General features: G+C 50.0%; 11 protein-coding genes, 1 long non-coding RNA gene and 1 other non-coding gene across 14 annotated transcripts; 6 read left to right on the top strand and 7 right to left on the bottom strand.

The window, feature by feature from the left end:
* Nucleotides 1-450: 450 nt before the first annotated feature.
* Nucleotides 451-912, top strand: LOC9631698. The gene is made up of 4 exons (XR_002992062.1): nucleotides 451-464; nucleotides 531-644; nucleotides 702-756; nucleotides 832-912. It is a non-coding gene; the product is annotated as an uncharacterized LOC9631698 (long non-coding RNA).
* A 180-nt stretch (nucleotides 913-1,092) lies between these two features.
* On the bottom strand, nucleotides 1,093-2,616 carry LOC9634741 (GDSL esterase/lipase 6). The gene is made up of 3 exons (XM_024671756.1): nucleotides 2,257-2,616; nucleotides 1,986-2,189; nucleotides 1,093-1,176 (listed from the first exon to the last, which is right to left on the bottom strand). The coding sequence occupies exons 1-3, from the start codon at nucleotides 2,614-2,616 to the stop codon at nucleotides 1,093-1,095; spliced, it is 648 nt and encodes a 215-aa protein (XP_024527524.1).
* A 198-nt stretch (nucleotides 2,617-2,814) lies between these two features.
* On the bottom strand, nucleotides 2,815-4,354 carry LOC9631699 (metal tolerance protein 1). Its single transcript, XM_002967199.2, has 2 exons — nucleotides 4,229-4,354; nucleotides 2,815-4,174 (listed from the first exon to the last, which is right to left on the bottom strand). Exons 1-2 carry the CDS (start codon nucleotides 4,303-4,305, stop codon nucleotides 2,971-2,973), a joined length of 1,281 nt encoding a protein of 426 aa, XP_002967245.1. The 5' UTR covers nucleotides 4,306-4,354; the 3' UTR covers nucleotides 2,815-2,970.
* Nucleotides 4,355-4,470: 116 nt separating this feature from the next.
* Nucleotides 4,471-6,540, bottom strand: LOC9631700 (UDP-arabinopyranose mutase 3). 2 transcript variants are annotated; one of them, XM_024672308.1, is made up of 5 exons: nucleotides 6,445-6,540; nucleotides 6,214-6,383; nucleotides 5,982-6,153; nucleotides 5,837-5,925; nucleotides 4,471-5,755 (listed from the first exon to the last, which is right to left on the bottom strand). In XM_024672308.1, the coding sequence occupies exon 5, from the start codon at nucleotides 5,538-5,540 to the stop codon at nucleotides 4,566-4,568; it is 975 nt and encodes a 324-aa protein (XP_024528076.1). In that variant the 5' UTR covers nucleotides 5,541-5,755; nucleotides 5,837-5,925; nucleotides 5,982-6,153; nucleotides 6,214-6,383; nucleotides 6,445-6,540; the 3' UTR covers nucleotides 4,471-4,565. The 2 variants fall into 2 exon arrangements, with proteins under 2 accessions (XP_024528076.1, XP_002967246.1); XM_002967200.2 differs by lacking the exon at nucleotides 6,445-6,540 and having other exon boundaries at nucleotides 5,982-6,034; nucleotides 6,081-6,153; nucleotides 6,214-6,379.
* A 79-nt stretch (nucleotides 6,541-6,619) lies between these two features.
* LOC9631701 (PTI1-like tyrosine-protein kinase At3g15890) lies at nucleotides 6,620-7,939 on the top strand. Its single transcript, XM_002966836.2, has 4 exons — nucleotides 6,620-6,757; nucleotides 6,817-6,967; nucleotides 7,025-7,290; nucleotides 7,387-7,939. The coding sequence occupies exons 1-4, from the start codon at nucleotides 6,708-6,710 to the stop codon at nucleotides 7,886-7,888; spliced, it is 969 nt and encodes a 322-aa protein (XP_002966882.1). The 5' UTR covers nucleotides 6,620-6,707; the 3' UTR covers nucleotides 7,889-7,939.
* Nucleotides 7,940-8,058: 119 nt separating this feature from the next.
* Nucleotides 8,059-10,066, top strand: LOC112345468. The gene is made up of 3 exons (XM_024672306.1): nucleotides 8,059-8,760; nucleotides 8,829-8,872; nucleotides 8,944-10,066. The coding sequence occupies exons 1-3, from the start codon at nucleotides 8,421-8,423 to the stop codon at nucleotides 9,940-9,942; spliced, it is 1,383 nt and encodes a 460-aa protein (XP_024528074.1). The 5' UTR covers nucleotides 8,059-8,420; the 3' UTR covers nucleotides 9,943-10,066.
* Nucleotides 10,067-10,123: 57 nt separating this feature from the next.
* Nucleotides 10,124-11,973, top strand: LOC9634743 (peptide chain release factor PrfB2, chloroplastic). Its single transcript, XM_002966838.2, has 8 exons — nucleotides 10,124-10,387; nucleotides 10,431-10,643; nucleotides 10,730-10,831; nucleotides 10,887-11,024; nucleotides 11,086-11,390; nucleotides 11,449-11,602; nucleotides 11,657-11,794; nucleotides 11,858-11,973. Exons 1-7 carry the CDS (start codon nucleotides 10,136-10,138, stop codon nucleotides 11,774-11,776), a joined length of 1,284 nt encoding a protein of 427 aa, XP_002966884.1. The 5' UTR covers nucleotides 10,124-10,135; the 3' UTR covers nucleotides 11,777-11,794; nucleotides 11,858-11,973.
* Nucleotides 11,974-13,722: 1,749 nt separating this feature from the next.
* On the bottom strand, nucleotides 13,723-13,795 carry TRNAA-UGC. The gene has a single exon. It is a non-coding gene; the product is annotated as a tRNA-Ala (tRNA).
* Nucleotides 13,796-13,838: 43 nt separating this feature from the next.
* Nucleotides 13,839-15,140, top strand: LOC9631702. The gene is made up of 7 exons (XM_024671859.1): nucleotides 13,839-14,030; nucleotides 14,081-14,299; nucleotides 14,350-14,436; nucleotides 14,485-14,631; nucleotides 14,684-14,710; nucleotides 14,756-14,851; nucleotides 14,903-15,140. Exons 1-7 carry the CDS (start codon nucleotides 13,839-13,841, stop codon nucleotides 15,104-15,106), a joined length of 972 nt encoding a protein of 323 aa, XP_024527627.1. The 3' UTR covers nucleotides 15,107-15,140.
* Nucleotides 15,141-15,189: 49 nt separating this feature from the next.
* Nucleotides 15,190-17,451, bottom strand: LOC9634745 (pentatricopeptide repeat-containing protein At5g27110). The gene has a single exon (XM_002967202.2). The coding sequence runs from the start codon at nucleotides 17,449-17,451 to the stop codon at nucleotides 15,190-15,192; it is 2,262 nt and encodes a 753-aa protein (XP_002967248.2).
* Nucleotides 17,452-17,497: 46 nt separating this feature from the next.
* LOC112345354 lies at nucleotides 17,498-18,649 on the bottom strand. Its single transcript, XM_024671862.1, has 5 exons — nucleotides 18,625-18,649; nucleotides 18,496-18,561; nucleotides 18,030-18,424; nucleotides 17,769-17,979; nucleotides 17,498-17,716 (listed from the first exon to the last, which is right to left on the bottom strand). The coding sequence occupies exons 3-5, from the start codon at nucleotides 18,364-18,366 to the stop codon at nucleotides 17,509-17,511; spliced, it is 756 nt and encodes a 251-aa protein (XP_024527630.1). The 5' UTR covers nucleotides 18,367-18,424; nucleotides 18,496-18,561; nucleotides 18,625-18,649; the 3' UTR covers nucleotides 17,498-17,508.
* A 342-nt stretch (nucleotides 18,650-18,991) lies between these two features.
* LOC112345353 (protein PEROXIN-4-like) lies at nucleotides 18,992-19,865 on the top strand. Its single transcript, XM_024671861.1, has 5 exons — nucleotides 18,992-19,050; nucleotides 19,112-19,231; nucleotides 19,291-19,419; nucleotides 19,497-19,626; nucleotides 19,676-19,865. Exons 1-5 carry the CDS (start codon nucleotides 19,048-19,050, stop codon nucleotides 19,762-19,764), a joined length of 471 nt encoding a protein of 156 aa, XP_024527629.1. The 5' UTR covers nucleotides 18,992-19,047; the 3' UTR covers nucleotides 19,765-19,865.
* LOC9631703 (peptidyl-prolyl cis-trans isomerase CYP22) lies at nucleotides 19,774-20,784 on the bottom strand. Its single transcript, XM_024671860.1, has 7 exons — nucleotides 20,604-20,784; nucleotides 20,522-20,545; nucleotides 20,380-20,467; nucleotides 20,233-20,325; nucleotides 20,130-20,162; nucleotides 20,015-20,071; nucleotides 19,774-19,963 (listed from the first exon to the last, which is right to left on the bottom strand). The coding sequence occupies exons 1-7, from the start codon at nucleotides 20,750-20,752 to the stop codon at nucleotides 19,853-19,855; spliced, it is 555 nt and encodes a 184-aa protein (XP_024527628.1). The 5' UTR covers nucleotides 20,753-20,784; the 3' UTR covers nucleotides 19,774-19,852.
* Nucleotides 20,785-22,603: the final 1,819 nt, after the last annotated feature.

The following is a 22,603-nucleotide window of genomic DNA, read 5'->3' on the forward strand; positions in this document are numbered from 1 at the left end:
CCATATATGGCATGGCCATGTTCGGTAATCCCAATCAACGCTTACCTTAACCAGTACAATCCAAATTAACATCATATAAATTTTGGCTACATACTTACTCCTCACCTCAGTGTCATATCGCTCAAGAAAAAGCGAAAAAAAGGAGATTTTTCTACACATGATCCACATCCATTCTCACTTATCTTGAGCTCCCGGTCGCAGTACTCGATCACTCTCTGGAGAACCAAGTCGGCATCGGCGTCGTGCTTCACAGCGACATGGCACGACAGCAAAACTTTGCCGGTGGTCACGGACCATATGTGGAGCTCGTGAACTCCCAGGACGTCGGGATGGGCGAGCTCGAGGCCGCTTGTTTCTTCCTCTTCCTTGATTTTCTTTGTTCATCTCAAGGAAGGGAAGATCCAGCCAACCAAAGAAGAAGAGAACCATTTTTTTCTCATTCAGTTGCTCAAGACATCTTTCAAGTTAGTTCGTTTGCTGGCTCTTCTTTCCCAAATTTCTTTTTTTCTGAAAGAGCTCTGGATTTGCAGGTGGGTGAATTCACCCTCGTGTGATTTCTGTGCATCCAACACGCATCACATAGGCATGGGAGAACCAAGTGCCGAGGATCTCCAGTTTGGAGCCAGCCGTGTAGAGATTCACAGGTGTTTCCAGCTGAAAGTTTCGAGCATCTACAAACGTTTTAACTCCTCACCTTGCAGTTGCGAGCTTTGTGGAACAGTCACTCGATTTCCACGCTACAACAGTCCCGCAAAGGTAAAGTTGACTGGTTCCACTCGCTTGAATGCTGCCACTGATTTTATAGTATCAACTTTCTATTGTCAAATGAAGCTCATGGAGACACAATGCGGTCGCTGTGGAGAGTGGGCCAATTGTTTTACGTTCTATTGCGTTGCGCTAGGCTACAATGCTCGTCTGGTAACGCCGTGGTCATAGAATCTGTTGGCTCTAATTCGCAGCCATAAGAGAGACTGTAAAAACGTCGAGGCTCCAGCTTTCCTCCATAGACTTTTACCTTCACAATTAACAACAGCATTTGTTTTACCTACCATTGCCTACAAAAAATGTATGAAAACTATTTATCATCACGAACTAGTGTTGAGAGTGGGATTCGTAATCCAGTGCCTCAGCTTTGTTCTTTTTCTTATCTAAAATATTGATCCTTTCAACCTTCCACTGCATGAGGTTGTTAATGTTAAGGCCTAGAAAACACTAATCTAGAAAACATTAACAACATTGATACATGTGATAAACTTCATCTAGAAGAAATATTTTATAAGAAAAAAATTACAAACTTTTAAGGCGTTGGGGGTGGGTTTGGAATGTTAAACCCCTGAAAAAAGAAGTTGAGGTTGCTGGGTCTTGCAATATTGTAAGATCCATGCCAAAAATTCTTCATCACAAACCAATAACCAGCTTCAGTGAAATGGTTGCTATCAAAGTATAAATAATCCTCAGGATTGTTGCATATGAACTTAGTGTATTTATTTTTGTGATCTGGCTTCCAATCATGTTTATCAGCGTCCCCACAAAATTCTGCTGCATTAAATGGCCCACCACCACAACATGCCTTTTCTGCTTCTTTGAAACCTAGATGGACACACACAAATATTAATATGAATATGAATGGAGAGATAATTTGTGTTTCTTACCGTATTTCTGAGGATTCCTTAGCACGTTCAGTATAATTGGAGATGGATTTAATGTTGCAATGTTCAAGTCACGATAGTCATTGTGTAACTTCACAGCAAGATTCAAGAGTTTAGTGTTATATGAATCCACAAAAGTGTTAATGATTCCTATGCAGCCCTCTGGAGTTAAATTGGTATTCCTGCTTTGTGCTGATACTGCTCTCAAGTTAGGAGTACACCCAATTGGTGGTGCTAGCAGAATTATGATATGCTTAATGCCATAATTGTAAATTTCCTATAAATCAAAAGAGACATCCAAAGGTTTTGAAGTTAGTGAATGTAATACTCGAGTACCTGAATAGCACTTGAATATGCTTGTATCATCTCCTGGAACAAGAATGAGCTGGGAACAGCATTAGCAATATCATTAGCTCCCATGCTAAACAATGCCACTGAATTGCGCAAGAGCTGGTTCGTAAACTCCACACCCTTCTCTTTTTTGTACTCATTTGTGACGTTGCGAAACTGGCGCAGCTGCTGCTTCATTGAAATAACTCCCTGATAAAACCCAAAAAGAATGAATCAAAATCAACTATTTCTGAGGGGAATACGAGAGTATACGTACTTGATGGGCATTCGTTTCATCTAACAAGCCTGCACCGGCAGATGCAAAGTTCACTCCACTGGAAAAGTTGGCGCCAGGCTCGAGAAAAGGTGGCAACAATGGAAGGCCTAGTGCTTGAGCCAGGAAATCAGCAATCGTTCTACCATCCGTCCAACGCCCTGTTGGCTTGCTGAAGTACGTCTTTCCATACGGCGGAATTGCGCTAACAATCTTGGAGCCCGGGATGTACGTGTTCTGTCCTCCATCTAACGCTGAGTCCCCAAAAACAAACAGGCCTTGTACTGGAGGATTTGTGCTAGCAGCTTGGGATATCGAGATGCATGCAACCAAAACAATGGCAAGAACCCAGAATGCTTCCATCTCTCAGCTAGAAATTCTATCTTACTTCTATGATTGTGGTATTCTCCGGTTTTATAATATGGAATAAATTTCCTTGTATGGAATAGCCATGTATGGCATGGCCATGTTCGGTAAAAATCATTATATGTTTTGTTTAGCACAATGGTTTCAAGAATATGCTAGTACAACCAGTAACCCAAAATGTTATTCTAAAGAGAGTTTCAAGGTAACTTTGCTATCGCTTATTATAACCACCTTAGCCAGCACAATCCAAATTAACATCATATAAATCTTGGCTTCTTAGTAGTCATGCATTTCTTACTCCTCACCTCAGTGTCATATCGCTCAAGAAAAAGCGAAAAAAAGGAGATTTTTCTACACATGATCCACATCCATTCTCTCGATTTGCACCGTGACATGACTTGTCTTGAGCTCCCGGTAGCAGTACTCGACCACTCTCTGGAGAACCAAGTCGGCATCGGCGTCGTGCTTCACAGCGACATGGCACGACAGCAAAACTTTGCCCGTGGTCACGGACCATATGTGGAGCTCGTGAACTCCCAGGACGTCGGGATGGGCGAGCTCGAGGCCGCTTTGCACTGCCTCGGCCTGGATCCCTCGAGGGGAGCTCTCCATGAGGATCTCCACCACGTCTCTCAGCAGCCTCAGCGTCGTCCACAGCACCACCAGAGAGAAAACCAGCGTGCAAACCACGTCCACGTACCGGAGCCGGGGATACCGCCAGATGATAGCTCCGCCAACGAGAACTCCCACGCTCTGGATCATGTCTCCCAGGATATGGAGATAAGCTCCTCTCAAGTTTAGATTGCTGTGCGGCGTAGAAGACTCCTCCTCCTCCTCCTCTATCACCACCACTTTTTCCAGATCGCCCAAGTGTGCCTTCTCGGTTGTGTCCGAGGACTCAAGAGATCCGCCTTCCTGCTTGTAACTCTCGCCGGAGAGCGAACTACGGTGGCAGTGACCGTCGCTGTGACGATGGTGGTGACTTTCACCGTGGCCGAGAATGAAGACCATGACCAAGTTGGCGAAGAAACCTACAGCGGCTATCGCAAACATGAGCCTCCCATCGATCGGCGCGAGCTCGTGGACGAGCCTGAAAACCGCCTCGTAAACCAGGAATCCAGTGACGATCCAAATGATAAGAATGGACAAGAGCGCACCTAAAGTCTCGAGCCGGTGGAAGCCGTAAGAGCAGCGCGCCGTCGCCTTCCACCCGGAGGCCCAGATCGCGAAGATGGAAACTCCAAAGCTGGCAACGTCGGAGAGCAAGTGTGCCGCGTCGGCCAGAATCGCTAAGCTGTTGGCCATGAATCCTCCAATCACTTCCACCACCATGAGAGCCAAGCAAAACGCCATCGCCAGCCACAGCCGCCTGGAAACGCTGCCCCGCTTTCTCTTCTTCTCCTTCGTCTCGCAATGCTCTTCTTCATGATCGCACGACGACGATCTCTCAGAAAGCGCGCAGCTCGCGACGTTGCTACAAACCAATCTTTTCTTCCTCGTGAATTCCATCGCGGGAGGAGATGGTTGCTTCTTGAGATCCTCGAGATTGTGACAACTGGAGAGGAGAACCAAGAATGTGAGAGCGCAAATCTCTTGATCAAGATTCTACCTCTCTAAGAAGCTGCAATCGTCCGCATTCTCGACGCCACAGCGAGAATGGATCAGAGGTTGCACCTCGCGCTCCATTCCCTCCAAGAATCGCGAATTCGCGGATCTTCCCGACCTAATCGCCCCGCGAGGCGCTCGTAACGGGACGAAACGTACCAGGATTCACGCTGAGCCCGCCGGCGCCACGCCTTCCACACGGACCACGCCGTCCAAGCAGGGGAACGAATAACCCGCCCTTACCTAAAACTTTAACTCTATAGAGATTTATACCAGAATATGCCTTGCACAGAGGCGAATTATTCCTTTTGTGCGTTTCACTCAAGAACCGTTTGTTTGTTCTATGTCTTCTTCCAAGCCGCGATCCAGGCTTCCAGGCCCGCCACTGAGATCTCTCCCGCGAACTTGGGCTTCTCGGCCTTGATCTTCTTCACAATCTCTTCATAGCAATCCACAGCCGAGACGGCAGCATCCGGCAGCTCAATCCCGCGAACGAAATCGATGATCTCCGGATCCGCGAGCTCGGTGGTCTCTTCCTCCTTTTCCTGGCCGCGAGAAGCCACGTATGGGATCCCGGACTTCACCCCAACTCGCAGATGGTCACAGATCCTCTTGGCGCAGAGCCCCGCCCAGAGATCTCCACTGCCCAGGAACATGGCCGCCCCGACGAGCTCGCGATCAAAAGCCACATTGATGCATCGCATCGCGAAGAACACGTCCCTGGGCACAGTGAGCACCAGATCCGCGGGCTTCTTGGCCGGATCCAGCCACAGCCCGTGCGAGATCGCGGTGGGAACCCCCGTCCGGAGGCTGAAAGGGTATCCCCGGACGAAGTCCGCGCCGGGCCGGAAGGGATCGTAGAGCGTGTTGAAGAAGAAGGGCGTGGAGGGCGATCGCAGATTCGTGAGGTGCTGCTGGAATGGATCGATGGCGTCGCCGGTGGCCGGATCTGTGGCAGGAGCCGCGGAGCTGAGATCCAAGAAGGCGAGGTACCTTCGAGTGGAGGCGAGGAGGGCGAAAGCGCGCGCCGCGGCTAGGGCCGAGCGGTCCTTGGCGCCCAAGAGATTGCATCGCTCCAGCTCGCAATTGGCGTCGGCGGTGGAGTAGAGGGCGAAATCCAGGCCATGGAGGTGCTGCTGGATCTCTTCCTCCTCCTCGTCGATCACAATGAGGAGATGGTAAGGTTTTAGAATGGAGCGCCACGAAGCGAGCGAAGATCCCAGACCTTTGGAGACGAGGATGACAATGTCGAGATCCTTGGCGCCCGAATCCGCCGCTGCCGAGGACGCGAGAGGAGGAGGCTGGATAGCGTCCATGGCAAACGAATATGCCCTAGAATCTCTCTAGAGTGGAGTTTTCATGGACTTCACGTCGCGCGCGTTCGATTCCCCATGTCTTTGGAAAATGGAGTCACCACTTTAGAGCTTGGAAGAATCAAAACAGTGACTCACTCGCGAGCGAGAGAGAGAGAGAGAGAGAGAGAGAGAGCTTGCAATTCTTTTCAATTGGACTGGTTCCACGAGCGATCGATCTGGGACAAAAGAAAACCAATAGTCTAGATGGAGCTTTTGAGCTCCGAATCAATAAAATGGTAAAGAAATCACGCACTTACCAAAAAGTTTAAGAGCACCTACTAATCGTTGATTTTCGAAAGCGTAGAAGTCTGTCCAAGTCGTGGTTGCTCGGAGTTCCAACTTCCATCTACAAAGAGGAACAGCTTTCAGATGAAATCTTTCTTGCAACATTTATTTACTTACCGTGAAAGAAGTGGAATCGCAAGCTCGAGCTCTAGAGTTCAAGAGGTTCCTTCCTGGTAAGATGCAAGTAAGGAGGCGAGATCACTATGAGTAACTTACACTCGTATCACTGCGCGAGCCGTGCAGGAAAATCTCTGTTCGGGAAGAAACCAAACAGAGGATTCACGCTTCTCTGCCACACGCGTTTTCAGCGCGCTTCTCCATTGTCAGACTAGAACTTTGACAAGCATACCTTCATGCTTGGTGAGAACTTCTCAAAGTAAAACTCTCGATTCCAATCAAGCAAACCCCTTGCAGTTCAAAAGAAAATTGCTGCATTGCAATCAATACTGAATTGCTTCGATCGGTAATAAGGTATAGTCGGACTTGAAATCTCGATTCCTTTCAGCTCGATCTCTTTTCCTGACCAAGTGAAACCTGATACTACTTATCCTCGATTGGCGAATAGATGTTCTTCGTGTACCTGACCGAGGCTTGCCAGCGCCGGCATTCTTGTCGACTGGCGTGACCACAGGGATTACCGTCGCCATCGCCATCGCGATTCCAAGAGTGAGCTCCCAAATCACGAAACCCTAGCTCCAAGCAAACGAATAAACGAAGATAAAAGTACCCGTTGGCGGTAAAAGGCAGTTGAAACAGAAGCGTCACTTGACGGGCAGGCATCGCGCCGAGCTCGTCAAATAAATAAGCACGAAGAACCCTAGTTTTTTTCCTCCATCGCAAGAAATGGCGACCAAGGTCATCAAGGCGTTCTTAATGGGATCCATCTTTCGCAGGTACGCGCAGCGATATCGCGCTTCGCGAATTGGAAGCCTATAAAATTCCATCGTATCAGGTGGTCGAAATCTTCGAAATGCGGTGGCAACAAGACACAGATCGAGGATCACAGAGATTCCGCCGCGACAAGCGATGACAATTCCGAGCCGCTTCCAAGCGAATCGGGCACGGCGTGTGTGTATTGGGGGCAACTCCCGGATGGAACTCAGGTATCTCTTTCTTGTTCTTGGCGAAAGGAAAGATCTCCAGCAGCAAACTCTTTCCAGATTGCCGTGAAGCGATTGAGGAGTGGCAGCAGCTTAAACTCGGACAAAGAATTCGCGGAAGAAGCAGGCAAGATGGGAAAGATGCTCCACAAAAATGTGATGCGTCTGCGAGGATACTGCGTCGAGCGAGACGAGAGAATCCTCGTCTATAGCTACATGCCCAACTCCAGCCTTCTCGCGCATCTTCATGGCGCATTCTCCTACGACAATCTCTTGGATTGGAGGAAGAGAGTGAGAATCGCTCTTGGCTGTGCCGAGGGCCTCGCGTAAGTTCCAGTTCTTCGAATGCTTTGAGAAGTTCTCACTCCAGTTCGTCAAATGCTTTGAGAAGTTCTCACTCTTTCGTTTCTTCTTCCTTGCAGATACTTGCATCACTCCGCCAATCCTCCAATGATCCACGGCAACATCAAAGCTAGCAACATCCTCCTCACTGACGACTTCCAGCCGCTCTACACGGACTACGGCATCGCGGCGCTGATGAAGAAGCCGGCTCTCAAAGTCAAGGTGGCGCTCGGCTACACGGCGCCCGAGTGCTCCAGCGGCGAGGCCGCGACGCTGCAGAGCGACGTGTTTAGCTTCGGGATCCTGCTGCTGGAGCTCATCAGCGGGCGGCGGCCGACGGAGAAAGTGGAATTCAGCATGAAGCAGCACATCGTCGACTGGGCGGAGCCGCTCATCCTCGAGGGGAAGCTGGACTGCCTCGTCGATCCAAAGCTCCAGGGGCGATTCGTGCCGGAGGAGCTCAAGAAACTCGTCTTCGCGGCGACGATATGCGCGCAAACGAGCAGCCATAGCCGGCCGAGCATGGCGCGCGTTGTGGAGCTCCTCCAAGGAGTGGAAAAAAACGAAGTGGCTAGCGTCTAAGCACCAGATTATTCCTTTCTGGCAGAATATGCGCTTGGCGGAATTTGTAAAGTATTTTACCGGAAAATCCCCTTTTTCTGGCAGAATATGCGCTGTGAAATATATATTTTTTCTGTTAAGCTAACGGTCTGTGGTTCGAATCTCCGGAGCGCCATGGAGCGCTGTTCAATCCATCCCCGTGTTCTTGAGGGCTTGAGCGGGGCGGTCGGCGTGACGCGGCAGGCGATGGCGGCGCCGCGCGGCTCCGCGTGAGGATCGGCGTCGGGAGCGTCGGATTACTCGGCCGCGGCCTGGAATCCGCGAGGTATCGTGACGCTGTGTAGATCGGGCATGGGAGCTACGGTGTCGGCGAATGCACATCTTGAGCTGCTGGAGTGGAGATTCTCGGCGAGCATCGATCGCCAGGCGCCAGCGGGCGACTTTCTTGGCGGGCATGCATAGGTTTTCCATCCAGGCATTGAAATTTCGGGTGGAGATGTGGCAGTTCCCAGGAATCTAGGAGGAATTTCCTGTTTCTCTTGACGGGGAGGGAATGGGGTCTGTTTGCTGCGTGCCAGCGAGAAAGCAGTCTGGGGGCCAGGAGCGCTGGCCGGCGGATCCCGCGCACTGGCGCTCAAATGGGGATTTGTCGCCGCGCTGGGATGGAAAGTCGTTTCCAGAGGCCACTGGGAATCTCTACAGGTCTTCTCTCTCGTCCAGCAGCAGGGGCAGCCGGCGTGGAAGCTCTCGTATCGTGGGTCACCAACGAGCATTCTCGGGTGGGATTTTTTCGCCGGATCCCAGCCCATCCAGCAGCTTTCGGGCCTCGCATCTCAATCCTTTGAGCTCCTGTCAAGTGTGCCCCTTGGTAGATCTGGCTCCTCTTCCACTAGGTGAGTGTCAGTCTTGGGTCAATTTTTTTCTTCATCGTACTGGTAATAATTTTGGAGTCTTGTTGCAGATTCGAGCTGTAGTCCATGTACGACGATCACATCTTCAAAAGAGGTATGCCGTGCCTGTTTTGATCACTCTTCTCTAATTTGCTTCTCAAAACGTTTGCATGGTTTGCTTTCCAGGGTACTTTTAACACCCCGGAGTCGCGTTCATCACTGACCTTGATTTCTAAAGACTGTCCAACGCAACCTTCGATTAAGCCGGTCGTGCACAACAGCGGCGGCAGTAGCAGCAGCAGCAGCAACAGCAGTTTTGTATCCAAGTTCTCCAAGACACTTCGGGAGAAGCCGCACAAATGCGGGCTGACAAACGTAGGCAGTAGCAGAGCTAACGAAGGAGCCTTCTCCTCCACAAGAAGATCCGAGAGCGGGGACGTTGAATCGCTCGGCGGGACAACCTCCGACTGGTCGATGGTCGCTTTCTCGGAGCTAGTCGCATCTTCTCGACGGGACAGGCTGCGGTGGATGAGTGACGGCAGTGGCGAGGACTTGGTTGGATTAGCAGAGCTCGAGCTGGCCGCACTGGAGAGGATAAAAGCCGCTGGCTATGCGTCGACCAGCGTCGAGGCGTTCGTCTGTGGCCTTTGCTCCCGCTGGCTGTCACAGAGGTCTCCGCTGAGCTCTCACAAGATGGTGGGAAACTTGGATCCGCCGAGTGTGGGAGTGCTGGCCTGCGGTCACGTCTTTCATGCCGACTGCTTGGAGCAGGCAACGTCCGAGTCCGAGAGACAGGATCCTCCGTGTCCGCAATGCTTGGGTGGTGGCAATCTATTCCCGAGGAGGCTGCTCAAGAGCTACAGCTTGCGTGGATCGACGACGACGACGCCGGTTTGCGCTAAGAACAAGCAGCTTTCCGATGACCCGGAGTCTGGACTGAGGATCTTCTCGTCTGCGTCGCAAGAGAGGGACATGCTGCCAATCTCCGAAAGAAGTTTGAAGACTTCCTCTCGCAAGTTTTCGCTTCGAGGGATCGGGGGCAGCAGCAAGCAGGCGAGCAGCGCCAGCAGCAGCAGCAGCAGCAGCACCAGCTACGCGAGTGGCTCCAGAGGCACGAAGTTTAGCTCGGTCTCTCCGGAGGATTCGCCAACGAGTCGGCGGCGGCGAGGATACTTGAAGTGGTAGCGATAGAACGCAGGAAAATTTTGGTTGGAGACCATGGAGGAGGCTGGAATTGCTTGCTTTGCGGTCGTGATAACATGTCTCATGTCTTTCTTTCAGTCTAGCTCTTTTTGGGAATTTTACTGAAGTTACAGGGTTTAGGGTTCCTGGTAGAATGCAGCGATGAGGAGGGAGTGAAGAAATTTTGGGCGGAGAGATGGCGGCCAGCAGCAAGAAGCTGTCCACGCTGCTCGCACCGAGGCTGCATTGCTTGTTTTCTAGGCGCGGCCTCCACTCGGCTCTCAATCTTTGCTCGCAGAAGGCGGCAAAACTGGAGCCAGGTCGAGAGATTAGCGGATGCGACGCGATTGCTGCGAGGAATTGGCAGATCACGGAAGATGAGAAGGACTGGAAGAGTCATGCCGCTGCCGTCGCTCGCTCCATGCAGCTTGTCAAGACTAGAATGAAGGTATGCTCCTCTTTCCACGTCTTCTTACATTTTTTCTACGTAGTGGGGAGATGTTCTATCCAAGCTCAAAGATCTGGAAAAGGAGCTCGAGAAGCCGGACTTGTGGAGCGACACAGCTCGAGCGTCGAGATATAGCCGAGAGTTTGGATCATTGTCGTCGCGAGTGAAGGAAATCCGGGAGATGGAGTCCGAGCTGGTGGAGAATGTGGATCTCGTGGAGCTGGCGCGAGAAGAGAAAGACGAGCAAGTAGAAGCAGTAAGTGTTCCGTGATCTTTCCTGAGAAGTTGTTCTTTGTTTTTCCATTTGAAGCGTGAGTTTGCTTTATTGATATGGCAGTGCAGGAGGCAGTCTCGGCTCTAGCTACGCTGCGCAAGGCTGCGAAAGACAAAGAGTTACTCGCACTTTTGTGTGAAGAGAACGATGGATGCCCGTGCTTTCTAGAGGTAAAAGCCATCTACTTGCTTTCTTTGGTCGAGTTTTGATGGTTTTTCCTTTCAGGTGCAAGCAGGAGCTGGCGGAGCTGAAAGTATGGACTTTGCAGCAATGCTTCTTCGTATGTACAAGCTATGGGCACTGCAGCGTGGCTTCGAAGCTGCCGTGGTCGACGAAATGCCTGGTGACAGGGCGGGGATAAAGGTGTGCATTTCTCGCAAAACTGTCTTTCTAACTCCATTTTCACTGACGAAATTGTCTGAAGCGTGCAACACTTCGACTCGAAGGTGACTTTGCGTATGGTTTTGCGAAGACGGAAGCCGGAGTTCACAGGCTCGTCCGGATTTCTCCTTTCGACGAGGCCGGTCGCCGGCATACGTCATTTGCAGCGGTGGCTGTCATTCCAATCCTGGACAATGCCGGAGCCGAGATTGAGATAAACGAGGCCGACCTTGTTATTGATCGATTTCGCTCCAGTGGAGCCGGTGGACAACACGTCAATACAACTGACAGTGCAATCCGTATCGTTCACAAGCCAACCGGAATCACTGTTCAATGCCAAAACGAGCGGTATCTTCATCTTCTCGGAGCTAAACTTCGTTCAATTTTTCTAACTAGCTACTCTCAGATCACAGCATAAAAACAAAGACAGTGCGATGGAAGTTCTTCGCTCTCGCCTGTACCAGCTGGAATTGAAACGGAAGACTGAAGAAACAGCGCAGCATACTCAGTCGCTCCATGAGATTTCATGGGGAAATCAGATTCGATCATATGTATTGCAAGTAAGCCAACCGTTTTATCATCCTCTCGTTGTTGATACTAGCGTTTTGTTGCAGCCTTATCAAATCGTAAAAGACTTACGAACGGGTTACGAGGTGACGAATCCAACAGCCGTTCTGGACGGAGGCCTTGATCCTTTTATATTGCAGTATCTATCCAAGATGGGAAGCACTTGAAAGATGCAAAGCATCGAGGTACGCCTCAATGATTGACCACTTAGTACAACTGACGAGGAGAACTTTTTGCAAACTTTGCAGATTACAATCGATGAATTCAATGGAAGAATCATAAGAACAACAGAGAGAGAGAGAGAAAAGAAGAGGCTACGGCACAGCATCCAGCCGGGGCTCAAACGCCATGCCTTCCAAGTTCGGGCAGTCCGGCACCCACCTCCACGACTTGGTGGAGATGTCAAACAAAACGCCGTCGTGCGAGGTGTCCCGCGTGAGGAAGACGAGGTTCCTGATGCCCGAGCAGTAGAAACTCTCCGACGGCATGACCAGGAAGTACTCCGCCATCACCTTTGGCATCCGGCCAACTTCCCGCCACTTCAAGCTCCGCTGGTCCAGGAACCACACGCAGATGGTGAACACCTGGTGGCGGACACACTTCCCGACGATGGCAACCTGGCCGCTGCACTCCACCAAGTTCCGAAACTGGCAGTATCCCGGCAGCCTCCCGGTCTTGATCTTGATCCAGGTCTCGTGCTGGATGCTAAAGGCGAGCAGCGAGCAATTGTACCAGCGCGGGGTGAGGCAGTAGAGCACTCCATTGCACAGCGCGACGTTGCGGGAGATCTCCTCTCCGCGAGGAAGGCAGGCGGAGCGCTTCCAGGAGTTCGTGGCGGAGCTGTAGACTTCGGTGGTCCAGCGGCCGGCGACGACGAGCTTGTAGGACTTGGTGGCGGCGTCGGCGACCATGGTGACGAGCGTGGGACGGTGGTGGAAGAGCATCGGCGGGAGCTCGCGCCAGGCCTTGGTGAGGGGGTTGCAGACGAAGAGCGCGGTGTACTCGTCGTTGTTGTAGCCTTGGAAGTGATTGGTGAAGCACAGGAGGCCTCGAGCAGTGGCGACGGGGAGGCCGGCGTTTGGGGGGAGGAAGGCGAGCGGGAGCTTGTACCAGCGGCTGGCGGCGGGGCTGAAGGTGGTGAGGAGCTGCTGGCAGTCGCAGGCGATGATCTTGACGAAGAGGATGGCGGTGGAGGGGACGGTGGCGCACAGGTCGTGGAAGCTCTTGGAGGTGGCGAGGCGGGACCAGCGGCGGCACAGGGTGGCGAGGCGGAAGAAGGCGTCGATGGGCAGCCAGGCGAGGATCCGGTCGAGGAGGTCGTCCGGGAGGTGCGACCAGAGGTTGGGATCCATGGTGGTGGTGATCATCTGGTGGTCTTGGTGGTGGTAGCGAAGGTCAATCGCTTGCTGCTGTTGCTGGGAGTGGTACAAGGCATTGTTGTAGCTCCTGCGGAAGCCCGCGTAGAACTGGCGCGCTTCGTCCAGGAAAACTTCGCCGGGATTCATCAAGGCATGGAGTCTCCCCTGCAGTTCTAGCGATCCTGGGAAGAGCTTGAGCTTGAGGTTGAGAGAAACTTGGGCATAGCAGCTGTGCTCTTGGCTCCTTGGATCGATCGAGATTGCTTTGGTCGATCGATCCAAACGGAGGAGAAATTCCGGCGAAGGGAAGCAAAGGATATACTAAAACTCCACTCCACTCAGCCTCTTTTCCTTCTTCCCGTCCAACCCAACAAGAAAAGAGGAAGTTTTCCCTTCTTTTCTCTCCTCTCTTCCCTTGTTTCCAAGCCAAGCGTGGATGTGCTGCGCGCTGGCTTTGCGGCGGCGTGTGTGCGTCGTGTTTTGGTGTTGGTGGTCGGTGGCCGATCCTCGATCGGTGGAAACAAAAAGAGAGGAAGATCTGGAAGGAGGAAGGAAGATCTGGAAGGAGGAAGGAATTGGAGGAGAGATCTTTGCAGTGGCGAGGGGCGGGCGGCCTCGAAGAGGTGCCCGCCCCCCCGACTCTGCTCGCAATTGCCGCGCTTCGTTTTCTAGGGTTCTATCCCCTCTTTTGGTGCTCGATTCCCGCCGAAATTTAAAAAGTACCGCCGCCAAAATTTGAATTTTAAAAAAAGCGCTGGAGTTGAGGGGCATCGATCCCCTTGCCTATCGCATGCAAAGCGATCGCTCTACCATCTGAGCTACAACCCCACCACGTAGAGGGGTATAATAGCGGGGATATTCTCGTCTCGCAATGGCTATTGTCTCTTCTCTCCATTCTTGTAATGCCAGGCGCTGCGTGGTTCTATCGGCGCTAGGGCGCGCCAGCGGCAGCGAGGTCAGCGATGCCGCGGCGCTCGTGCAGCGCGAGCTCCGGAATGGTGATCACCGCAAGGCGCTGGCGCTGGCGGCTGCGCGATTGCGGGCGTTTGGAGCAGCGAGACAGGTAGGTATTGGAGGATTTCTTGCTGGAATCCACTCGCAGTGTTGCCGCAGGTCCCGCAGAGGATTTACACGCTGGAGGAGCTGCGGCTGAACGGCATCGACACTGCCAGATTTCTATCGCCTGTGGATTTCACGCTCGGAACGGTGAGGAGAAATCTCCAGCTCGCAGCTTTGGCGGGAGGGATTGCAGCATGGCAGCTCTTCCACCTTGATCAGTTCCAGCTGCTCATCGGTGTTGTTGTTGCTCTTTTTGTTGGAACTTTGGATCAGGTAATCTAGAGTTTTTCTTTCCTCTTTGTTTTTTCATTCATCTAGAACAGATTGTCTACAATGGTGGTGTGGAAGCGTTGCTCCTTGACACTCTCGGTCGTGTTGTAAGCGGCAAGTACAAGAATAGAGTAGCTCAGGTACGCATTTCTTCCAGTTTCTCTCATGTTAATAGTTTCCCTCTGCAGCACGAGGCAGGGCATTTCCTGGTGGCTTACTTGATGGGAATTTTACCCGCGGACTACACATTGTCAAGCCTTGATGCCTTCAGAAAGAATGGCTCACTGAATGTCCAAGCCGGGACAAGTTTCGTGGATTTCGAGTTCCAGGAGGAAGTAAGTTTCAAGTTTCCTGCTTCTAAAGTAGCGAAGCTGATCCTGTTTGCAGGTAAACACTGGAAAGCTATCTTCTGGGGTATGACTTCTGTGGATATCACATTTCTCATGCGGTTTATGGCAGACTTTAAACAAGTATGCTTGCGTTGCGCTGGCTGGTGTAGCAACAGAGTTCCTTAAGTTCGGACTTGCAGAAGGGGGACTATCAGACATCCAGCAGGTGATTGAACGATGAAGCTAAATTCACTGTTTCACAAAAAGTTTCCTGCAGCTGGACGAGCTTCTCAAACGGCTCAACTTCACGCAACTCAAGGCCGATTCCCAGGTGAGATGGGCCGTTCTCAACACTGTCAGCATCCTCCGGAGGCATCTGGCTCTTCACAGCAAGCTTGCCGAGGCCATGGACGCTGGTAAAAGTGTAGGCCAATGCATCGAGCTCATTGAAACTGAGCTCGCGGGATGCACGGACCTCTAAAGCTCCACAATATCAACGTTAAGTGTTAAGTGTGTCTCGCTTACTCAAGCGCTCTCAGCTTAGCCAGAAACGCTTGAACAAGATCACGTTAGCATGTTGGACACAACCACATACGGTGCTGCTCTGCTATCGTCATCAATCCCAGGAACGCTGTTACCTCTGCCAGCGTCTCCATGGAGCTTGCAAGCGCCAACCAGGCTCATCCAAGACGTCGAGTCGGGCTCGAACGGCATGCTCCGGAAGAGATCCTCGGCCCGGTCCAGCCATCCAGCACGGGCCAGAAGATCAATCAAGCATCCATAGTGCTCGTCATTCGCCGCAACGCTGCCATCCTCGACCAAGTTGGAGAAACATGACAGCGCTTCCTCGACCAGACCTCCGTGGCTACAAGCGAAGAGCACCACGAGATAACTGGCACTGTCCGACTCCATGCCTTGCAGCTGCATTGCGCGACTGAGCTCGACCGTCTCCACCGACTGTCCTTGCTGAGCAAAGCCCGACATCAGCGCGTTCCACGCGACGGTGTTCTTGGCGGAGATGTCGTTGAAGCAAGACATTGCTCGGTCCAACATTCCAAACTTCCCGTACATGGCCACCAGAGCGCTCCCGACGGCCGAGTGGTGCTCCAGTCCCATGGACAAAACTCTCGCGTGGATGGACTTGCCTTTGGCCGCGTCGCCGGTGACAGTACAGGCAGTGACAACGTTGGTGAGCGTTATGACGTTCGCTCTCACGCCTTCGAGCTCCATGCCATGGAAGACCACCAGGGCCGTGTCGCAGCATCCGTGCTGGGTGTAAAGCCCCATGATGGTGTTCCACGACACCTCGTCCCTGCGTTCCAAGGAGTGGAAAACGGCGGTGGCGGAGCTGAGACGTCCACAGGAGCCGTAAAACTGCATCAGGCTGTTGCTCACGAAAGGAAGCTCGTCAAGGCCGCAGCTGCGAATCCTGTGGTGGAGCGACGCACCGCGGGTGAGAGCTCCGAGGCTGCTAGCCGCTCCCAGCACCGCCACGTACGTCACTTCCGTCGGCTCCACGCCGTGGAGATCCATCAACGTAAACAGCTTCAAGGCCATCCCGGGATCGCCACACTCGGCATAAGCCGCGATCATCGTGTTCCAGGCAATGCAGTCTCGAGCACCGCCAGCTTCCTCCCGGAAAACTGTTACCGCGTCCTCCAGACTCCGGCACTCGCGGTAAACATTGAGCAGCGAGTCGACCACGGCAGTGTCCGCATCCACCCTCGCTCGCAGCTGCGCGTGGATCATCCTCGCCTTGTCCAGCTTCCGGAGCACCGAGCACACTCCCAGGATCTCAACGATGGTGACCACGTCCGGAGCCACTCCTTCCAGCTCCATCTTCTCGAAGAGCTCGAGAGCCTCCCGGTGGTGCCCGCTCTGGACGTACGCGGAGATCATCGAGTTCCAGAGCTCGACACTGGATCGCGGAACCCGGCGGTGGAAGAAGACACTCTTCGCACTCTCGAGCATCTGGAAGCGGCCATACATGCTGACGAGCGCGCTGGCGACGGTGTCGTCCCCGTCGGAGCCACAGCAGATGATACAGGCGTGGATCGCCCGACCATCGGGTTCGCTCGCGCAAGCACCGAGAGCGCTCAGCATCGCCACCTTGTCCGGCGCAACTCCTTCCAGGTGCATGGCTCGGTAGAGTCCCAGAGCTTCGCGGCCCATCTTAAACTGGGAGTATGCCGCGATCAAGGCGGTGTAGGCGACAGCGCTCTTGAGCTCCAGGCGCTGGAAGAGCTCTTCCGCCAGCGCGAACTCCCCGGCCTTGGCGTACATGTTGATGAGCGAGACTCTGAGCACCGCGTCCGACTGGAAGCTGGAGGTGGCGATGGTGGAGTGAAGAGAGCGCCCGATGTGGAGATCCCCCAGGCTGGAGCACGCCCCCACCGCCGTCGCGAATGCGACCCGGTCGAGCTCCACGCCGTCGAGGCACATTGCCTGGAAGAGGTGGATGGCTTGCCGCGGGTCCCCGTTCTGGGCAAATGCCGTCATGGCGATGGTCCAGGTGAAGAGGTTCCTCTCGCGGATGGAGTGGAACGCGGCCTCGGCGTCTCGGAGGCTGCCACACTTGCCATACATGTCCACCAAGAGGTTTCCCAGGTATGTCTCTCTGGAGTAGCCGTCCTTGCTCATCTGGTCGTGGATGGTTTTGCCTTGCTCGAGGCTGTCGCATTGTCGCAGGAGAGAGGCGTATCTGTAGCGCTTGGTGACGAACTCTTGCGGATTTTCATCTTGGTCCTGTGGTGGCGCTTGAGATGCCTTGCGCCGAGTGCCTCGCAGCGGCGTCGGCTTTTGTCCGTGCCTCTTCCAGATGCCCATTGCCGCGGCCTCATGCTAGAAGTTCTCTGGATACTTAATAGAAAATGCAAGAACAGTTTAATCTGGAAAGATACCTCCTAGTGTCATGTCAAAGTGTTTCCATCCAGCACCCCAGTGCGAGAAATCCACGTCTTGTTCATTCTCATTGCTGAGTTCGTACGTCACCACGGGAACTGTCTTGCGAAGCATCGAGCTTTCGCCTTCCTCCCATAAGCTCCCTGATGTAAGTGCCAGTGCCAGCGGCTCGTCCTCCTCGGATGTCAACCTGATAAAACATCCGTCCGCAAAGTTGATTCTTCACGAAAACAATGGCTTACCCTTCAACGAAGTACGCATTCGGCTCCTCCCTTAAGCTTGGGAGCTGAGTGGTCTGTGACATTTCCTCTCGGCCTACTGGAAGATATCCAGGGCCACGCCTTTGACGAGCAGGACTTCTCATCGTATCCCAGGGAAAGTCTTCATAGCCTTCGCGCAGCCTCTTCTGGGTCGGCATTTCGTCATCTTCAAGAATGTCGAGAATGGAAATGCCTGCGTGATCAAATGAAATAAACACCAGAACAGGATCAAGTTCCTCTTACATCGTTCTTGCGGGAGTGCTAGTTTCCCCTCTCTCGGCTCGTTGCGACAAGCAGTAGCGCTGCTTTGCGTTCCGTCGATATTCTCACCGTAGTTTCTGGTAGCAGGAGAAGCAGCCGCGGAAATTGGTTCCTTGGACCTTTTCGCAGCAGCAGCAGTAGCAGCGGTGCTGATTTGTTCCTCGTATCGTTTCCCAGCATCCTTGGGAGAGGGAGAAGCGATACCAGAAAATTTGGTTTGTTCCTTGGAGTCATTCCAAGCAGCAGCATTGGGAGCTGGATCGATTCGTTTCTCCGATTCATTCGCAGCAGTCTTTGGACGTGAAGGCTGGTAACTCATCACCGCAGAAGGATGATCCGGAGAAGGAGTCCTCGCTTCTAGGATGATCTCTTTCCTCCTGTGTTAAAGCAACGAAAAGACGAGTATAAGCTGAGCGAAAAACTTACTCGATTGCTCTCTCTAACTCACCCAAAGGGATTTTCATCGTCCACGCTTTCGACTGGAGCAGCAGAGCACAGCTTCACCTCTTTACTCCTTGTGTTAAAGCAACGTAAAAACGAGTATAAGCAGAGCGAAAAACTTACTCCATTGACTCACCCAAAGGGATTTTCATCGTCCAAGCTTTCGACTGGAGCAGCCGAGCACAGCTTCTCAAGCCCCAGCAAATCAAGAGATCGAGATCTTCCCACAGCATGCTGTCCCGGATCCCTCTCCAGGCGCCTGCGCTGCTCGAAAAATCTCTTCTGCCTACGCAGCAGCCGTGTTCCATCGATCGAAATATCAGAAACTACAACCAATACCTAGCCTCGACAGAGTTCCTGGTCTTCTCGCGCACCAAGAAATGCGATCAAACGAAAGAATCGCGAGAACATCAGCCCTACCTGCTTGATCTTCTTCCGGGATCCTCCCATCCATTGCAGCATCGTCGAACAGGCTAGGGTTTATCCTCTTCCCGCCCAAAGTAATTACCCCTGACAGGGCTCGAACGCGGGATCTACCTCCTAGGGTTTGCGAGCAAAAATGGTAAGACTCAAATGCATCGATCAATCGCCAGATCACTCGTTTCCCTCCTCCCAATTTCCAGTCGAACAGAGCGCGGCTGTTCAAGGAGTACCGGGAAGTCCAGAAGGATCGCAACGCGGATTCGGACATCCAGCTCGTCTGCGATGACACAAACATCCATCGATGGACGGCACATATCAAGGTAAGGAATTTCACGCAGAGTGAGAGAGAGAGAGAGAGAAATTTCGCTTGGATTTCCAGGGACCTGCCGAGACTCCATACCACGAAGGCGTGTTCCAGCTCGCGATAAGCGTCCCGGACAACTATCCTCTACTTCCACCGCTGGTCCGCTTCGTCACAAAGATCTTTCATCCAAACGTTCACTTCAAGGTACCGCAAATCTTTCATCCTGGCCTGGAAGAACTCAAAAGAAAAATAGTAAGCTTTCTTTTTTTTTTCTATTCCAGACTGGAGAGATTTGCCTCGACATTCTCAAGACCGCTTGGAGCCCGGCATGGACGTTGCAATCGGTTTGCCGAGCGGTGATTGCTTTGATGGCTCATCCCGAGGCAGACAGCCCTCTCAACTGCGACTGCGGTAAGAGATCTTTACTCCAAAGTTGCCAAGTTTGAGCTGGATGTCCCAGGGAATTTGCTGCGATCCGGCGATGTGCGAGGCTATCGATCCATGGCTAGAATGTATACTAGGCTGGCTGCTCTGCCCAGCTCGTCATAGTCTCTCCTGTGGTAAACCATTGTCTGTATTGCGATTGAATAACACACACACACACACATAGTTGTGACTTACGTGTTAGAAGAATGGATCACATTTCACCACATTGCGAAATTGTGCATTGGAGCTTTGGCTTGTTGCTCTGACCAGTCTGGACGTTTTCGATCTTTCGCACCACTAAAAGTCCATCGCCCAAAACCCTCTGGAAAAAATAGAGCATGAGTTTTGCAGCTCAAGTTTGAGAAGAACTTACTCCAAACACCACATGCTTGTTGTCGAGCCAGTCGCATTTGGCGCAAGTTATAAAGAACTACACAAACAACATCTTCCGTAAGTATAGATCACCCACAGAAGATCACAAAAAGTACCTGACAGCCATTTGTGTTTGGGCCGCTGTTAGCCTGCGCATTCATTCCAAGCGTCAAAATGGAATTTCTCGGGTCGAAGGAAAAGAAAGTTAGCAGCTCATACCATGGACAAAAGACCCGGGCCAGTGTGCTTGGCTACGAAGTTTTCATCTTCAAATTTACTTCCATAGATGCTCACGCATCCGTTTCCATCGCCCTGTGAAGAAGCAAAACGGTCAGTGGCAAGAACTTGGAAAGAATGTCACTTCACCTTGAGAAAATCCCCGCCTTGAATCATGAAGTCTTTGATCACGCGGTGGAAGCTGCAGTTCTTGTATCCTTGTGGTGTCCCGGCTTTTCTACAAACATAGGATCGAACCAGACTTCTTATCAAGAGAGAAAACCCTCCTTACCGAAAATCACCAGTGCAAAATTGCCTGCCAAAGAAAGAAAATAAATCTCTGAAACAAAACAGACACGAAGTAGAACTAATACCTGAAGTTCTCGGCCGTCTTGGGAACAATGTCGGCGAAGAGCTCCATCTTGATCCGCCCAGCAGGCGCCGTCCCGATTGTGATGTCGAAGAAGACGACGGGGTTCTTTGGATTCTGCGGCCTCAGGTGCCACTCTACAACCCCCGCCATTTCCCTCGGGACCCTAAAAGACAGGCTTAGGGTTTAAGCGGATCTTTATTATTTTATATGTTTTTTATTGATCATAAATTAATTAATTAATAAGCTTATGACTTAACTTTTCTTTACAGTAATTGCAACAATGGGTAATACAATAATCACAAACATCAAATCTATTAATCATATGCTAAAAAATTAATTTAAATTTTAAATATAATATTTAATATCCTTCAAGAGTTTAAGTTTTATATAATTTTGATTTACATATCTTATTTTTAAATTATTAAAATCTTATGGTATTTCTCTAAAATTTATATGTATATAAAGTTCATATGCCAAAATACAATTTATACATTTTAAATGTTTTAACCAAATTTCTAAGTGTGAAATGTTTTTTCTTACTATTCACTAAAAACTAATATCCAAAATGCATTTCTTTTTTTTTACAAATATTTCAAATCTTTTATAACCATCATATTAATTATATCATCACTTATAAAGTTATGCATTTTAATTAATATATTATAAATTTATATCAAGGTAATTATAATTTTAATAATGTTTCTTCTGTATCAATGAAGTTAAAATGCAAAGAGCCACCCAAGTATTATATAATAAGAAGCACTATTTTATGCATTAAGATATATATAATAAATAATAGTAAATAAGCTAAAAAAGAAAAATAAATAAATTTATTATATTATTATTTCTATGCCAAAGTCTTTCAATCATTTTATAAAGTTAGGAGAAAATTTAGTAAAATTACAGGATGTTTTTTTAGTAACTAAATTTTAAAATGGTAATTAAAATATAAAAATGTTGAAAATAAATTTATATGCATTAATACCTTAAAAGTATAAAATAACTTTGGTATTTATATAAAGAGACAGTAAAAGTTTTATATGAATTTATAAATATTTGAGAGCATTAATATTATTTATTTTTAGTATATTAAACACATCTTAATCCCTATATAGATAGTAGATGACCAGTTATATAATTTATAATTGAAATAATTAAAGATTATTTTTAATTATAAAAAATTTATTAGTTATGCTTTAAATATTACTTAACAAAATAAAGAAAATCCTTAAGGTTTTATTGCCACAAACTAGCGCTGCAGTGGAATGGTTAAAAAACTCATTTATTAAGTTTTATACTTCAATTTCATAATGATTAATAATTTTTTTTACACAATGAAATTAAATTATAGAATAAAGCTTTTAATAATAAGCATGTTGTGAGGGTCAAGTGTACAGTTACGATGCCATATACTAATATTAGTGTAATAGGATTTTTGTAGCTGTTGAATTGGTTTCAATCCGGACCACTCACTCCTATATATAAATTAGGGTTTTTGGGCTAATTGATATACACATTTTCTATATTCCTTTTCTATATTCCAAACACTTACATTGGTGGAAATGAAAGGCATCTTTTGATTATCCCTAAGGAGTGTTTGGATTTGGGATTTTGGTTTAGATTTAGTTTTTGCATTATGCATTATCTAGATTTAGCTTTTTCCATTTCCTCTTTTTTGTTCTTTCTTTTCAGGATTTTTGTTTAGATCTAGCTTTTTACATTGTTTAGATTCTTCTTTCCTTTTAACTTTTTGTCATTTCTCTTCTTTTGCTCTTTCCTTTTTGTTCATCTTCATGGCAGATCAACAATCTCCTCTTTTGACTCTGGAGCAGCAGTTGGTACAATTGCTTGATGCTATACATTTGCAATTGAACAACTAAACTTAATTGATGATGGCATTCACAGCATGTGGTACAACTCCTCTTGCTCTTGGTGCCAATCCTCGTGTGCAACTAGAGTTCTTTCATGGGAATCTTAGGGATGATGTGTACCATTAGTTTG

Source organism: Selaginella moellendorffii, unplaced genomic scaffold (assembly GCF_000143415.4).
Source record: "Selaginella moellendorffii unplaced genomic scaffold, v1.0 SELMOscaffold_8, whole genome shotgun sequence".
Lineage (NCBI taxonomy): Eukaryota > Viridiplantae > Streptophyta > Lycopodiopsida > Selaginellales > Selaginellaceae > Selaginella > Selaginella moellendorffii.